The 17,558-nt window shown below is 39.0% G+C and overlaps 1 protein-coding gene across 2 annotated transcripts in view; it reads right to left on the bottom strand.

Moving 5' to 3' along the window:
- Nucleotides 1–17,558, bottom strand: part of LOC121739533 (zinc finger homeobox protein 4) — a 68,655-nt gene that overhangs the window by 25,091 nt on the left and 26,006 nt on the right. For both annotated transcript variants that reach the window (XR_006037463.1, XM_042132049.1), the window contains exon 2: nt 3,698–6,461. Coding sequence is in view for 1 of the 2 variants with exons in the window: in XM_042132049.1 (XP_041987983.1) it covers nt 3,698–6,425 (2,728 nt within the window). In the remaining variant the exon portion in view is untranslated. The remainder of the gene's footprint in view (nt 1–3,697; nt 6,462–17,558) is intronic.

The following is a 17,558-nucleotide window of genomic DNA, read 5'->3' as shown; positions in this document are numbered from 1 at the left end:
TAATTAGTTCATTCGATTATTGACCTACCTAAGGCGTAATCGAGTCGTTTCCGATTCCCATCCCTACCGGTGACCGACGATATGTACCGAGGTTTGGGCGTAATTATTTGACCAGGGGTATAGCCAGCGTAGCGTGTGAAAGCTCCGTATTGTTTACGTTCAAACAAGGCAGGTGGGACGCGCAAAATTCGTTATTATATTGTTACAATTAAGTTTCATAAGGCGATCAAGGGACGAAATCACTTTTGTTAGTCGGGATAACCGAACAATACCGACTGAGACGAATCTGAAAATTCTTAGTATTTTAAATCTGAGTTTTCAATCTTAGATATAAGTAGAAAATGAGTAAGTAGTAAAATTGTTTGAACTAAGTATTTTTTATTAATTTAGAATTATCAACACACTCATACCAAATTAAGAGATGGAAATACTAATTCATTAATAATTTTACTATTATAATACACTTATAATTGTTTAAAGTAATTATTATTTAAGCGTTGTTACCTATTCAAGGCTCAAGACCCTTGCCAAAAAAGTGAATAGCAATTGTTAAGATTGTAAGGGATGGACCTTTAATTAAAAGTCGAAATTATCTCACAGTCGAAACCTGTCCCCTCTGGGAACGGGTTTCATAGTTTTAGCAGTTAAAACCGTTACATCTAATGAAGGGGGACCAACAATAATAATCCTCGGCTCTTGGCTACCGGACTTTGACCAGGGACGACTGTCATAATTTGTGACGAACAATACGTACCTACGTTATTAGTGCAAAAGATTTTTCGGGTGGTCTTAGGATTTTTGTGGTGTTGATAGATTACAGCATTGGCATTTTAGGGTTCATAAAGATATGTGTGAAATTAGCATATCTATATCTTATATATAAAAATGGATTTTCAAATGTGTTAGTCGCGCTAAAACTCGAAAACGGCTGAACGGGTTGGGCTGATTTTAGTCTTAAAATATTCGTAGAAGTCCAGGGAAGGTTTTAAAGTGACACGAAGTTCACCGGGACAGCTAGTAATTATATAAAAATGGATTTTCAAATGTGTTAGTCGCGCTAAAACTCGAAAACGGCTGGAAGGATGGGGCTGATTTTAGTCTCAAAATATTCGTAGAAGTCCAGGGAAGGTTTTAAAGTGACACGAAGTTCACCGGGTCACCTAGTTATATATATTTAACTGGATCTAAATGAAAAGGAGTATTTAAATAACTTTGTGAGCGAGGTATCGATATCCTGCCAATCTATAACAATTCCATCAAGGGAAAACCCAAGTTAAAGTTATAAGATAGTAATTATTAATAATCATTTTTCTACGACTTGGTAACATGACTGCAAATAACTTTTAAATAAATGATCGTCCTATTATTAGGAATTAGTAAATGTTGGTTTTTTTGTTACGAATTGATTAACATAAATATTAAATTCCAATTTATTCAAGCATTCTAAGATAAATATTAGGTCTTTGATCCAAATAAAGTTTTCTATTAGTCTATTGTCCAAATCAAGTTTTAATAAAAAATTAAATATGTAATGTATTTCTTAAAATACAACTGCCAGATATAAAAAATTTACCTACTTATGCTGTGGATTTTTATTTAAAGATACGACCACTTTAAGGACAAATTCGAAACAACATTCAATAAAATGTCCAATTTTAAGAACACATACTGGACATCTCCGAGGGGTTTAATGTGTGGAAAAAAACCCACAAAAGGGTCCTTTCTATAGATGTCACGTGGAGGCAGAGATTTAGTAAGTTTTACTTGCGAGACATTGTGTCTGACCCTTTTTGTACTGGCCCAGGTGTAAAGGGAATCGTTATAAATTCTGTCCATTCATGGACAGGTAATTAAAAGAACCAAACGACGCAGTCCAAATACTCCGGTTTATAAGATCTAGTTTACGACTTGCATGGTGATTAATTTTATGTACTCAGAAAGAAGTAAGAACGCATGAACGTTTGAAATATTCCCAAAAACAATAAAAGCTTCGTTTTTTACAGAATTTTTGTTATTGGAGTGTGATGTGATGGTAATTCTTTATGGGTGTTAGTAAACGGATAAAAATTCTTTAGGAATTTAACTACATAAGTTTGCGTCCACATTTTTGCGCAAAACTCGCTCACATTTTATATCGAGCTAGGCCGATGGGGTATCGCTAGCTATACATTTTAAATCGCTACAGTAATTTAAATCAAAGTATTCGACTTAAGTAAATCGATGCAATAAATTGGGATTAAACGACCGTCTTGAATTAACGGCAGAGCTCAGAGTGGGGCACGGTAGATAAAACTCGATACAAACACCTAAATTGAATTAAATTAATTATATTTATTTCAATCTTTCGGTTGAAATGAGAATAATTGAATAACGGTCGAGTCGTTTAAAATGGATTTGCAAAATTAATGATAGAATATAAAATGTGGGACTCAGCAAAAATTATAATTGAAGGTAAAATTACGCCTAATGTTTTTTTAATTACACCCCTAAATAACCGCTAGAATTTGACGCCACCAGTAATTAAGGTGCGCCATTTTCCTGTGACGGAACATCAACTCAATGCGTTGATCTCTGCTCACCTTATTCCTTTAAAGCTATCTCCTTTCCACCCGACCTTTTATAGCCGGCCGGTGACATTGTAAGATGTAGCTCATCAGCGGACAATCAGCGCTAATGCGCGGCCACATACGTAACGCGTGTCATTGTCCCATACGCTTATGGAAAATTCGCCTTCTCAAATGTTCTACCCGTCTCGGTCGCGGGGCGGGGCCGCCTCGACCAATGACTGCCGCCGACGCTGGCGACATCGTGAGGCGTACATTAAAGAAACCAGTTCTAATGTGCGCTTTAAATTAAATTTTGTCCATGTGTAATTATCTCATTATTGTGATTACGAATTCTTCGCTAAACGATCGACGCTGTAAATGGCCACGTTCGAATATAGCTGTGATAATGAACCATCACGTGAGCGACTAACCTTATTACGTCTCGTTGAGGAGAATTTATCCCTCACTATGTGCTCCATCCGCGGAGGCTTCGTAAAAAATGCACAACAAAATTGATTAAGGAACGAATTGGTTTAAATTGGAAATCGATAGTGACGTTTCGAAATCACATTCATAAGTCGACTCTATAATATTATTACTTTATCGATATGAACTATGGTAATGGTTTCGGTTTAATTTTAATACGATTTTTACTGTTTATAGAATAAATGTTGCGCAATGCTTTCGATATAAAAGTCATAAAAATGTTTGTAGCACTCTAACTTTAAATGAAATTCATTGTGTTTTCAAATCAACTAGAGACATCTAGCGGCGACGAGCAGACACTATCGAGTGAACTGCGCACGCGCACCTAATTGCGCTCTGTTAGTTTTTATAGCACATTTAGCGAAGTTTTTGTGACATTGCTTTTATTCCTGCGTAAGATATCATTAAAACTTGTTAGTAGTTACTTAAAGAGACAATGACTCGAGGAAGTTAAATTACGATAATATTAACAATAGGGTGGTCACGGTTGGTGAAACATTGGTGGCAAATGCGCGAAACAATTTCCGTATAACTAGTCTGATTATCTCGAAAAGAATGTTCTTGCATGTTAGCTCCTGTCTCATAATTCAACTGAAGGTTTGATGAGGTTCTCAATCGGTGATTTGCTAAATTAAATGTTTTAATATACATTATAAATAACTTACCATTGTCTTGCTGATCGAATGGACTTGGCAGCTCAGGCGGCTGAGGAATGACTTGGAACAGCTCAGCTACATCAGGTGTTGGATCTTTGCCTTCAGATCGTCGTTGGAGTTGGTGGATTTGCTCCATTTGCAGGTGCTTTACGGAGCGTACGTGCTGCAGTATTGGCAAACGATGTTGGGTACCGAAGCCACATAATGCACATCGGTAAATACGTGGTCGTTCACGCGGTATCCTTGATGCGCAATCTCTCAAATGTCTTAGCAGTAGCGTCGCTGCTTCGTGTCTCGCACCGGCAGCGTGAAGTTGCAGTTTGTGCGCCGAGTTTGTGTAGTAGTCGCAGGCGCAACATCTGACCTGAACACCGCCGACGCCCGCACCACCTGTTCCAACGCCTCCGCAGAATTTCAACTTCCACTCGTTTCTGGGACCACCCTCTTTAACGTGGTTGACGTGCTGCAATCTTTGTAGATGTTTGTCTGTTTTGCAATGAAGTTGGAAGTTTGCTTTTAAGTTAGTCTTGTATGTGCAAAGCTTGCAGACGTAGTGACCGGCTACTAGGGCCAAAATCTCTTGTTCTCTTATTTTTGTTCGGTCTTGAGCTAGGTGATGTCCCAATGCTTCTAACGAATCCGTAGAGAAACAATTGCATATGCAGCAATGAAACGTTCTTTCTGGTTCGGGATCTGCCGGTTCCGGAGGGGGCTCCATTGCTTCTGGGTTTAAGCCGACATCGAGATGTGCTCCTAGCTCTGGTGGTGATGGGCCAGGACCGCCAGTCATTAGTTGGATCATCAGAGCTTGATTGTAAGCCATATCGGCTAGTGCAGCCTCAGGATTTTGTGGAGGAGCATCACCACCGTGGAAGTGTAATAAGCTCTCCAGTTGCTGCTGGCTTTGTTGTCTGTGGTGTAGAGCAGATAGTGTCTGCATGTGCTTCACATTTTGTTGCAGTACAAGCATGTTATGGGTATGCTTTTCCGATGTCATGTGTATTCTTAGATTTCTGGCAACGTTTGTTTCGTAATTACAAACATCACATCTGAATGTTGGCTTGGGTTTTTGGCCCAGTGGTGAATGATGAGGCAACGGCGGTTTATGTGGTCCTGGTGGTGTATGTTGCGTCGGTGGTAAGTTACCTTCTCCTGGATTTCCACCATTTTGTAACTCTTGCATGTTATTTAGATGTTTGTCTGATTGCATATGTATACTTAGATTTCCTTTTGTCGTAGTAGAGTAATTGCACACTTCACATCTGTAGGGCTTGTACCCACAGGTATATGTCTCACCCCGCGCTAATCGTGGATGAGGTTGGCCTGCTATACAATAAATGCAACTGGTTTCTGCTTCCGGGTGTTTTTCCTTCATATGTATTTCTAAGGTTTCTTGGTATTTGTAATGCCAATTGCATTTAGGACATTTTAGGGTTTTGCAAGAGTTTCGACTGTGCATACCAGCTAGCGGACCTCCCAATCTTCCTGAATTCAATATTAATTCACATTTCGCACACTCAGCACCTGAAGGTCGCCCTCCCAGATGATCAGGGCATACTCCAATCGTTGTTCCGCTTAAGAAAGCAGCCGGGGAAGTTTGAAAAGTTGGTGACGAATTAGGACTAGCACGGGGCTGTATCGAAGCGTTTATTGTGTGTGGGTGTGCCACTGAGATCAAAGAGTGTTGAGGAATTAAAGATTCAGTCATTGAACGTGGTGGCCTCCACGCGGGCGGACTTGGCCTTCTTTCATCACATGATCCGTTGGGTAGCATAGAGTCGTTATCTCTATCGGGCGTGATAGCTTCCTGTCGCTTGTCTATCGATGGACTGGATAGTTCTGAAACATTAGCGGGACTGCATGACACTGATGTGCGAGGTGGAGCAGCGGTTCCGACTGGTTCTAAGAACGAAACCAAAGGTTCCTTGTCTTTTCCGACACACTGGATAATTGCTGAGGCGTTATCCCTCGAGAGCGCATCTCTCTCTGAGTCTAGCAACGACAGACTGTGGTCGGCTTGAGCGTGCGCCACAAATGATTTGGCGTACCCGAAACTCAATTTACAAATAAAACACATGAGAATGGGTTTGACCGGGACGCTAACAGGACACTCCGGGATAGGCGAAAGCGGTCTAGGTGCATCTTTTCCTCCTCTAAAACTAAACACTCTATAACTATGCATCACTGGGGCATCGGGTCGCGCCCGTGCTCGTTCCGCTGCTAATCTGCCGTAAAGAGCACCATAGAGTGAAGAATTTCTCGAAACGTAGAAGGCGCTGGCTATCTGTGGAAAGTCGAGCGGTCTCTCGACGACGTTACTTTCCCGACTGTCGACTATGCAGCCCGGTTCTATTTTAGGTAAATCGGGGAGGCTCGTCTCGCCCTCCGATATCTCGGGATCCTCGATAATGTAGGCGGAACCATCGGGGTTATAGACGATTTTACCATCGAAGTGTTCCACGTCCGATGACAGAGGAGGGGAGTCTCGTCGCGAAGTAAGGTCGACAGCGTCGGGTGCGGCCGGCGGGGAGGTGGGGGCCGGTGCGGAGGGCGCCGGCGTGGGCGCCGCCGGGGCCGCCGCCGTGTTCCTGGGCTCCTCCTCGGGACTCATGTTTCCGTCGTCGTCGTCGTCAGGCTCGAGCGCCACTGAACTTTGGGGGTCGTCGCGCTTGCGGCGCCGCTTGCGCTCCAGAGGCGGGCCGCTAGCGGGGCCGCCGGGCTGCAGCGGCGTGGGCATGGCGCCGGGCGTCAAGGGCCGGCATCACATGCTCCCCTAGAAAGAAGAGAAAAACGTTAAAAATAATAAAAATACATTTAATCATTGCACATAATGTAAACAAAGGAGTCGAAAAGAAAAAACTCACAACAATGGCATTGACTCAGGTCTGCTTAAACAAAGTCCTAATTTTACTGTTTACGTAATTTTTGCTCGCTTTTGTGTAACGTTCAAATAGATGAGCTCCCGCGATCAATGGAGGCGGAAGTGGGTGGAGTCAAACAATTCCGTGAGAATTTCATTCAACTAATCCAACTAGACGTATTAAACACTTCGAATATTGTTAAATTCGTTCAACACAGATAAACGTCTGTTCCCGTGGGTAACCCGCACCTAATATTTCAGATGTTTAAATTAAAACGCTGATAATAAATCTTATCAAACGCTTGCGCAAACAACTCCCATCAATTTATCCGAATGACAAGCTGTCAACACTGTCAACTCACATTTTCACAATTAAGCAATGAATATTACAAGAATTCGATAGAGGAATACGATTATTGCGTTTGTACAAATTTGTTCCTTAAAGTGATCGGCATTAAGAGCACGATTTAAATTATCAACGATGGAAAGTAAATAAAAATATCTACAAAATTCTTATAAGAGGAGATTAACTCGTCATCCCCGTTATCTTGATATTATCAGAGATACGACGGTACTTATGCGTCCTTTAAACATATATAGAAATTACAGATAGACGTAGCTTAAATTTACGATCATTGAAATTCAAAATAAAAATAATAAATTCGCTATAAATGCCGAATTGGAAGTGAAAAGACATAAATATCCGGCTTGGAGGTGTTCGGACTAAATTATAGATCGCGATCGAGTTAGATTAATCTATGATCGCGAATAATAATCCTGTGACTTTGGCTTTGAGGAAAATCAATGTTACGATCTAGAATCTAGATACATGTAATGTCAAGTAATTAGAAATAAGTCTGACTAATTTATGTGTTAATCTATTGATGAGTAACCGGATAACCGATAAACGACGAACCGGAAATCGCATAATATGAGATAAATATACGAAAAGTGTACTGTCCCAAATGTGAAGGCCTCGGGCGTTCTTTAAAATTTCGGGCCGCTCCTTTACCTTGTTTACAGTGGTAACGGTCAAACTCGGGACCTTGAGCGCGATATAGAATTCCATAACTGAGTCAATATTTATTCAAAATCGCGTTTAAATGTTACGCCTTATGTGCGTTATCAATTCATATAATTGGCTCGGCTGTGTAAATAATATTAAGATTTGATATGGCGAAGGTATGATTAATTTTAACATTTATATTTAATTTCAATTAGATTTTACTCCTTATCGACGCAAAACTACTTTCAGAAAAAATAGGAATGATGCTATTACTCAAAACATTTTTAGATATAAATAATATTCTGAATGAAGTCGATTTTGATAACAACTGAAACCTCTGTGATGTTCAAAAACTAAATCCATACAAAACCACAACAACGAAACCCGTTCAAGATTTTGTCGGCGCACCAAACAATTAGCTGTCTTTAGAGTCGTTGTAATTACAGTCTGCAAGGCAATTTTTAGATCAGACCGCGCTAAGTGTATAGACATTATGCAGACGGTAATTAGACTTGGGGTGAAGAAACTGTGATGGTTATAATTTTCTCGGATAATGTCTTCGGTGTTAATATGATCTCGGTGTCATAATAACCCGAGAATCGAGACACGTTTTGGTAAATGACGCTTACGCAGAAAATTGCTGGAAAAAAAAAACGTCTCTGATGTTTTTTCGGACCAAAAAAGTAACCTGGCTACATACACTGTAAATGCACTAATTCTTATTTGATTGAACAAAAAAAAAACCCATACAAAGCTCATATTTCATGTATTATGTATGGCTAAGTAATGAAAAATTTCTACAATATATAATGGAGTCGGGTTTGATTTGCAATCGATACAAGAAGTGTCACTATCATGTTTAATGTCCACGTGCAGTAATTCTCACACGAGCTCCTGTCATTTAAACTAACACTAAATATGGAATTATGCACGGGAAATTATGGAGTGGCATAATGTTTAAAAATTCTCATAAGAATCGCACCATGTTTTTTATTTAATCAGAAGGTGTAAATTTCAGATAGGGCAAGGTTATTATTTGCAAAAACCATAATTCTCATTCGGAATATAAATGAATGGGTATTGATGTAGTCGTATGAGAATCTACTTTTCTTATTGGAACGCCTCATAAGAATTTACAGAGCTTCTTATGAACATCTAGTAGGAACGCGTGTCTTAGAAAATAAAGAAATGATACTTAAATATAGTGATCACTTTGAATTAAACAAGTCTCTATTAGCGTGTAAGTATCGTAGGTAGCGCAAGTAATGTAAGTAGTGTGGGAGCGGATACCAACAAAACGTTTCTCTTTTGCCCTCATGTTTATGGCAAACAAACAACGCTAATTATGCTGTTGAAAGACAGTCCGACAAAGGTATGCATGCTATGTGCATTGTATGGGATATGTGTAATACCTGCAGTTGAAGATCTATGTAATACGATTGTCAATTTAAAATTTAGAAGAGTTTGAGTAATGTTCTTTAAATTGTTAGACGCTCTTCTTCATTATTTTTATTTAATTTAACATATTTTAAACAATTTTAACAAATTGTCAAATGTCTGAAGTTCAACGATTTCATATTGGCATACAATATTTTTTACTTAGTCTCAATTAAAAAGGGACAAAAAGGTAACGCGATGCCTCTCGCTCTCTATATGAACCTACTCGTGGATATACGATGTAAGGTGAGGTAATTGAAGTCTCGTTAGAGGTTAAGAGAGCCTTACAAGCAAAATTAATACAATATTCAATATACATTATCCGTGGGAACATTATACCACGAGTTATTTCAGGGTTTTAATGCATGTATTAATTTCGAGATAATTATTTTGATCGGCCCCAATTACTCTAAGTGGATGTGGGTTAAGATGGAAGTTAAATTTAAAATTCGAACGTTCTTTAATCTGTATAGGATCTAGATTAAGATTTTGACTTCTACAAAACTCAATCTGAAAAAAAGCTATTGTAATAATAATAACACGTAGAGTTAAAAATATATAAAAAAGCTTAACTCTTATTTTTATTAAAAAGCCATGAAAGTGACATTATGTACCCTTTTAAATATAATAATAATATGTTCTAGTCATAATGTTATAAACAGTTAAATATAATTAAACAAAACAACAGCATTTTCTCCCACAGAGAATTCTGTTATAGAAACTAATAATGGACTTATTAGAAATGTAATTTTCTAAATGGGATCGGATAAAACATCTGTCATCTACCTGGCACCGACTACTGTGGAGAAAGCGACAATTAAATCATTTTCTAAGACAAAATGAGACGGCAGAAATTGTAATTGTACCGTACGTTATACGAGTCTTTGTAATTATTCGCTCCATTTGTTTAATTATTGCTAATGTGGTTGAGCTTGTGAACTCCGAGACGAGATTTTCCATTTTCTAAATGAGACATGAATTGTAATTCTATCATCTTTTTGTTAAATAGTAATGTACAATATGAGCAATAAAGTATAATATATGTATCTGTCTATAATTAAGAATATTCTGTTCTTTTGTTATGTTTTATAAAAAATATAATTACTTTTAATGAGGATAGAATTGTTATACTCATTTAATACACCTTACCAGTTACATTCGTGGTTTATGTACGATTTATGATAATGAATAAATAAAATAAATGAAAACAGTAATATACTTTACGAGGAATAAAATAAGCAATGACGGAGGGAAGGTTCTGATTATGTAAAGGTAAGTATTTTTACAAAGAAAGGAAAAATAATGTTGCTGATCATAAAACAAAAAGTGTTTAATGCTCAGTAAAAACAAACAGTAAAGCCGTGGTAAGCGATTGGCTACGTAAGTCGTAACGGGCGACTAAGTAGCGGCAAACCTACAATGTCGCAAGCTGACCACAGTTTGTTTAGACACCAGCTAATGGTGGTGGGCGCCACGGCGTCGTCCGCCCGCGGTAACCACCAATCTGCGCCTATAATTATTGCGGACCCTTCGATACTTACATTTTTTCTCAGCTAATTGTTGCCAACAGATGACTTTTTTGTCGAACCACCTCAAAGAGAGCGGAGAGGCATCAAACGGAGCGTCGAATTTGGAAATAATTATACATAAATAGTCCCTTGAGCGGCCGATTAAGACAATTTCCGAGGCAAATTGCCGCAGACGGGCATAATAGCACACGCAGCTCCGTCATAAATAAATCTGGATTACGTTTCTGTGAGAGATTAAGATTGATTCGATCTCCCGATACCTAAGGAACTCGTGTTAGTGAATCGTTATTTCGTTTTTGTGGCGATGATTCCTTAGATAATTGCGGCGGACAAATTGGCGGGCGTCATTAAAGATATCGGCCGGGTCGGGGTAATTAACGACCGATACGTGGAGTAATTAATTAGTGATCGGGTCGGTCTGGGCCCACAAAAAACGATGACGCGCAGTTTTGGTCGCCGGCCGCCGGCGCCGCAGCGACATCCGCCGCGCGCGCTCTATAATTTGGAAGGTCCTAAATTAGTTTTTTAGAGAGCGTGACGAGTATGTCATTTAGGACAATTCAAATCGCATTTCATAATTCCAATAATTGTCGGGTCGACTAAAATGTAGAAAGTTTTATCATTTTCTCTCAAATAGACAATGAGTTAACGAGTCATACTTGATGACGTGATTGTGAATTACTGTTAGAAAACAAGAGAATATTAAAGTGTGTTCCTTTCTCATAATCTTAGAGAGAAGTTTCACCTCTAACAATTTTCTCAAAATCATCTCCTTCATGAACAAATTCTTCATCGATATCTCAGACCAGCTACGCTAGATCTACTCTAATTTTGGTGCTGCCGTAATTACTTTAATTGAACAATCCGGATATAATTACATATTCGGTACGGGCACCGATAGGTTCTCACGGCTAGTACGAATCAATATCTGGATGCGCGTGCGCAATTAAAACCGACCCCACAATCAGACGCCATGTTTGTACACGACCATGTTAATCGCTCAATAATTACATATCTGCCGTACATTCTCGGAAGGCCGATCGGATTAATAGAAGATCGTGTATTGTCGTCATCATCAGCATCATCATGGTTGTCATCATTAAGTACATCTCTATGTGAAGTCTAATCTCTTTATTTCCTGCCTTTCTTCCATTTTCTTCAACTTTAACTCAGCAGTTGAAGTTGAAGAAAATGGAAGAATAGACTAATACAGATTAGTACCATACTGTATATTACTTATCAGTATAATTAATATACAGTATGGTATCTGTATTGGTATCTTAAAAGACTCCTACTGCTTGGTTTAATGGCCAGGTTAGACTATTGTATATTAAGTTACTTTAGAACTTTTTGAGACTAATTTTGCAAATGAATTTTCAAAATATTGAATTGAGCAATATGAATTATGATATTATTATCTAAGTTCCATATTATGTTACTTAATGTAAAGTGCAATAACCTCCTCCATATTGGTAGTGAGTTTAAAATCAATTGCAGTAGTAGATTTGAGTTACGATAATTATTATGCTATGAATTATTATAAATAATAATTAAATTAAAATACCTCTTTATGAATGCGCGTGCCTTCTTGACGTGACGAATCAATTTTAATATAAGGTTAATTAAACTCTACATATAAGGCTAACATATTCTATTTATAGTAAGTAAGCGACAGAAAATATGCATTGTCTCATGTAAATAAGTCGACATTTGCAACTAGACGACAAGACCTAAAGGCGCCTAGTGGAATTGTAGGAATCTAGAGTGAAAACAAATAAATGTAAACTGTCATTAATTAATAAAGATACTATTTTGGAACCCAAAATGTTTCGACGAGTAAGGCATAAGGTATAAGGGGTTGTAATAATTAATTATTCAAGCCGAGAAATGATAACGTTAGTGGGTAATATTTACAATTAGCAACTCCTCTACAAAAGTCAACAGGCATCCGCTTATAATCAGATGATCCGTCTTTTCTTCATTTCTATTTATAAAATGTAACATAGATAGTATTTTCTGAGTTGTACCTGACCTGTGTACAAAGCGAAACAAAGTCTTATAAACTTATATTCCTTAAGAATTTCATCTCTGCGTATTCCACCGTGAGCCTCCCTGATATGCGAATATCCAAATTCAATTACTTGGGTTGTCTTCGCTGCACGGGGGTGTAGTGTATATTCGACTTGTATAATAATGTATATTTTGCTTATAATATAAAAGTGTATAACCCAGTGTAATATAGAGTATAAACTATACAAAGACTATAGGGTGCGAGTGGGGTTGCACAAAAAATGCTAATTTAAAATTCTTATTGTGTTCTATGCTATCATTTTCATAACAAAAACTGGAGCCGCTGGAGCGAATAATTCCAATGCTTTATTAAGTTTTTATATAACGCAAAAATTTTAATTTCATAACGATAATCAACTTCACAAAATGCGTCTTTCAGAGCAGAAAAACTGACAGCAAAAGTGCCACCGAATAGCCAAAACATTTTAAATTGAGAGGTTCTGCTATCCTGTTCATTAGACCAAAAAGAGAAAGAGACAGTGAGCAAAAAGAGAAAGAAACTTACTGCTTAACTTCATGAGGCTGTTTTATATTAAGAAGACTTTTGAGATGAGTGATGACCCGTAACCTATTTTCTAGAATGTTCACATTTATACTCATATTTTTTTACAGGTGTAATTGACATTTGAGTTTTAAGACTTGATTTACTATTTAACTAAAGTCAAGGTTGGAGTGATCTATTTAAATTTGTCACGATCACGATAATCGTGGTGGTTTAAAAAGGTCATCATTAGATTTCGGAGAATTATTAAGCACAAAAAAAGGCGCGAGGAGCTATTTTTAAAGGTTATTAAAACTAGAGCTAAGCTATGTGTATGATGAGTAGGTACGTTATAACCTAAGTTGAAGAACTTAATAACACCTTGTTTCATTCAGGATATTAAAAAATACTATCAGAGAAGTTGACTCCTAGGCAGATCCTAGGCTGACCCACGTAATTTTGTCGCGTTATGTCCATCCGAAAAATCACAGCCTGTCACAGCTAACATTGAATTGACATAACTCGACCAATTGACGTAGGATCGTCAACTGCCTATGAATCAATTTCTTTGATGGTACAATACAACGCAATCCTAAGTGTCTAAACACACCAGGCCAAAAAAACGCGGCCGGAGTTCGACATGATTACGCCTGCAATGTTTTTTAAATTACCGATGACACACCATGCAGAAACGTCGCGCGTCGCGTTATATAATATTGTACATATGCGTTTGACATTGCTGACGTAATAATGCCGAACTTCGGCCGCGTAACTTCGGCATGGTGTGTTTAGACACTTAGATATTACACAAACAAGGAAATAATTAGAAAGCAGACACGTGGGCGCTATATCGTAGGAACATTTACACACTTAGTGAAATACTTCAAGGTTATACGATAGTGATCTTTATAGAGCTGAAAAAAGGTCCTCTTAGAGGTAAAACAACTATAAAAGGAATTTATGTTGTGGTGTTTTATTTACTAAAATCTGGAATGTGTTTAGAACAAAAAATTTTACACCATACATAATAATTAAGGGACCGCATCATTGGAATACTAACAACAAAGTGACAACATTCCTCGAGATTTCGCGACAAAAACAACAAAAAACCGTCTAGGAGAAAATATTACAGCAAGAGATAATCACACAATACAACATGACTTCATCTACATAATAAAGAAGAAAATTTTGATTGTCTTGAAGAGAGTTTGAAACTACGGAACTGACTGATGAAAGAAACATACATACAGTGGACCACAGAGAAGAAAATAGTCTTACTATCGAGGCAAATATATATGATATTGTGATTTCTATATGATTGATGATTTAACAGTAACATCTAGTGTCAACATAAAAATACGCAGAATCTTACAGAATATACTGTAATATTTATCAGGTGGTAACAATACAGCACTACAATATATTCCACAATAAAAATACACCAACAGCGTGATGATGAGGTGGATCACGTGATGTAAGAATGAATGGCTAACAAAACGCTATTAAATATTGATCACCTGTATAATTCCCGTTTGTCTGCAACTGTTCTGTTAGATATCTATTCTGTGACGGTCAAAGAGTAAGAACTTAATGATTTAGATGGGATATTATGTTTGTGTGATGAAAAATGATTTGTATAAATTAGGAAAATTTTACTAATAAAAAGAGATTGTATTGGGAAAGCTTTGGTGCAATGTTGTCACAACTGTAAAAGATATTATATATTTATTTTGTTGGACACAAGTAAATTCTTATAATTTATGCACTTTATTATTTACTCTTATTTTATCCTCACACGAAACGACAATAAAAGAAAAATTGCATAAATTATAATCTCGAATTTAAATAAAAACGTCGATATAAAAAACCCCAATCCGACACTGTCGTATGATAAATTATCAGATTTAAATTAACGACAAAGTCCTTAGCCAGTATCGGCGCGACGATCCCCGTTTATAATTATAATTAATATTCTCACAGCATCAAATGAACGATGGAAGAAAAAAAGATCGACGCAAGAATTAATAACAAACAAATGAGCTACCTGCCGCGTTTTTTGTTCGGCCCAGGTAGGTCGTCACGTTGAAAGGAAATCGGACGCGTCTGTCTTAAATATTAAACAATATTTGAATTTAACGCACCCGCAAGATTTTTTACGAATTTCATTCATACGAACCGCGGACGAGGGGAAACGGTGAAATCGAAAAAAAGTGCAGGCGCAGCTTCGACTACTTGACGACAGATGGCGCCGGGAGTATGTAGCGGTCGGGTTGCAATTATTTGCAAAGGTGCGGCACACATACGAAAAAATTAAAAGCTTCGCGACGGTGTTATATTTCGGGCGCCGAAAAAACGAAACCTGCAACGGGAGACCGAAGCCTCGCGGACAAAGGAGAGGAACTCTTAACGCGATACCATAATGACAAAACAGAAATATGATTTCGATTATAAGGTGCGACGGGGACGGCGATTTAGGCGATCGCACGCGTGGGAGCGGGATGCCGGACCGGTTAATAATAAAAATATTTTATTTGTATAGTGGGGTAGGACACCCCCGCTGCGGGCTGCCCGGCCGCGGCATCCATCATCATTATATTAACCGATTTAACACTTTTGAACAGATTCCTGTGTCGGTTGGTGGTAAATTTATTTCGGGGACAAAAGCGTGAACCGAAACACGAGAGCGTAGCGGGATCGTATCGTGTCGCAGCCGAGCACATGTCATTGAAGTATTTTATGTAGGACTGAATTAATTTGTGATTTATATAAGCGAGGCCTACATCGAGAGGTCTAGCCTTAGTTTATTTCTCTGTATGGAAAGCCATCGATCATACGGACATCGGACATGACCAGTTCCAAGGGAGCATAAGTTTCATGGTCTAAAAAAGCCATTAAAGTACGAAGTCTGATGATCATAGCTGCGTTTGGAGCGACGAACGCTGATGCCACATTATTCTATGCGCAGGACATAGAATACCCACCTAATTAATAGGCATTGACGAGTGTGCAGGAAGTGTAATCAAATGAAATGATGCATGTCGATATAAAATGGGTATTGATATGCAAAGTTGGTTAATGCCACCGTACCGAGCCCGCACGGTCCAAATTCGGTCAAATAATCGATTTCGTCTCTAATTTACTACATCAGACGAGTTCGGTCAACAAAAACGACCCTTTAGGGTCTATCTAAATAAAATGTTACATTTTAAAGGGCGAATCGGCGTCATATTAGGAGCAGAAACACATAATTTCGGTGTGGTCTTATCGGCCCCCGCGAGCACCCAATAATTAAAGGCGATGATTAAATATCAGAATAAAACGCATCTTCCTAATTACTCCCTAAAGCTAAACGTCCGCCTCGGCTTTTGCCATTTAATAAGCATATTAACCCGCCGATGCCACGAGATAGGTAATAAAGCCCCCGGCGATTCTCGTTAATATAATGCAGATGCGACGGAACGCGAATCGACGTGCGAACTAGTCGGTGACACATCCGCGCACTCGTGGGTCAAGGAGGAATGACCATGTAAACGTCCACGAGGCTGGAAGAACTGACTGCTGCCGGGCCACATGCACCCATTACTATCAATTTAAAAGCCGGCGATCGGCCGACGACGAGTCTGGCCGGCGCGTCGCGTGGGGCGGCCGCGGAACCTTATGGTAATATTACATTGTTTACGTTAGTAAATATCCGATTTCATTGCATGAATTTTAAGAAGCGGTCGCGAGTTAATTTATGAAAATATTTCTTAGTAACCAATAAAACGTTATGATTATGGAGGCGATAAAAATTTTAATTGAATCCGACGTAATGTAACGTATCAGAAGTGATAACAGCAAACGGTCGCTCGATCGCCGCGCGACCTCTAGAGTTTCACGGGATTAATTAGTCCCGTATCGGCGTTCGGCGTTCGGCGTTCGGCCGGAGCTGGGCCACGTGATCGAATTAGGACCGGCCGACAAACAATGCGAGCGACTCGAGCGTGCCACCCCACGACAAAACGTTTTCTCGCAATCTTCGATCACCGGATTAAGGGCAGCCTCGTTTCGCACATTTTATCTTCGATTGTTCGCACTTAACGCGCACTTTACGCCGAGTGCCCCTCGAGAGGAAATTGAAAGCGATCGCTTTCCCCGCTATCTTATCTGTAGTGTTACACTAATTAATCGATGTAGCGCGACGGGATGGGACGAGTACCGGCGAGGTGATTTATCGGTGTGAATAGACGAGTGTCGCGAGTCGCGGGCGGAGCGGGCCGGGACAATGGCGTGGAATGTGGTCGCGGGCGAGTCGCACTCGGCCGGCGAGCTCGTGCGCCGATGCGGATTATTAATACCCCGGCCTCTCCGGCGTCGACCGGCCCACCGCTCGCCCCGGGCGACCGCGCCACCTGTGCAGGGTTAATTTATTCGCGATAGCTTTTAATGACTGTATCGGTTCCCGAGCCCCCGAGAATCCAAAATTTTGCGAAAACGGACCATTTCGA

Source organism: Aricia agestis, chromosome Z (assembly GCF_905147365.1).
Source record: "Aricia agestis chromosome Z, ilAriAges1.1, whole genome shotgun sequence".
Classification (NCBI taxonomy): domain Eukaryota; kingdom Metazoa; phylum Arthropoda; class Insecta; order Lepidoptera; family Lycaenidae; genus Aricia; species Aricia agestis.
Note: the sequence above shows the minus strand (reverse complement) of the source record. Positions and strands in the feature narration are given on the sequence as shown.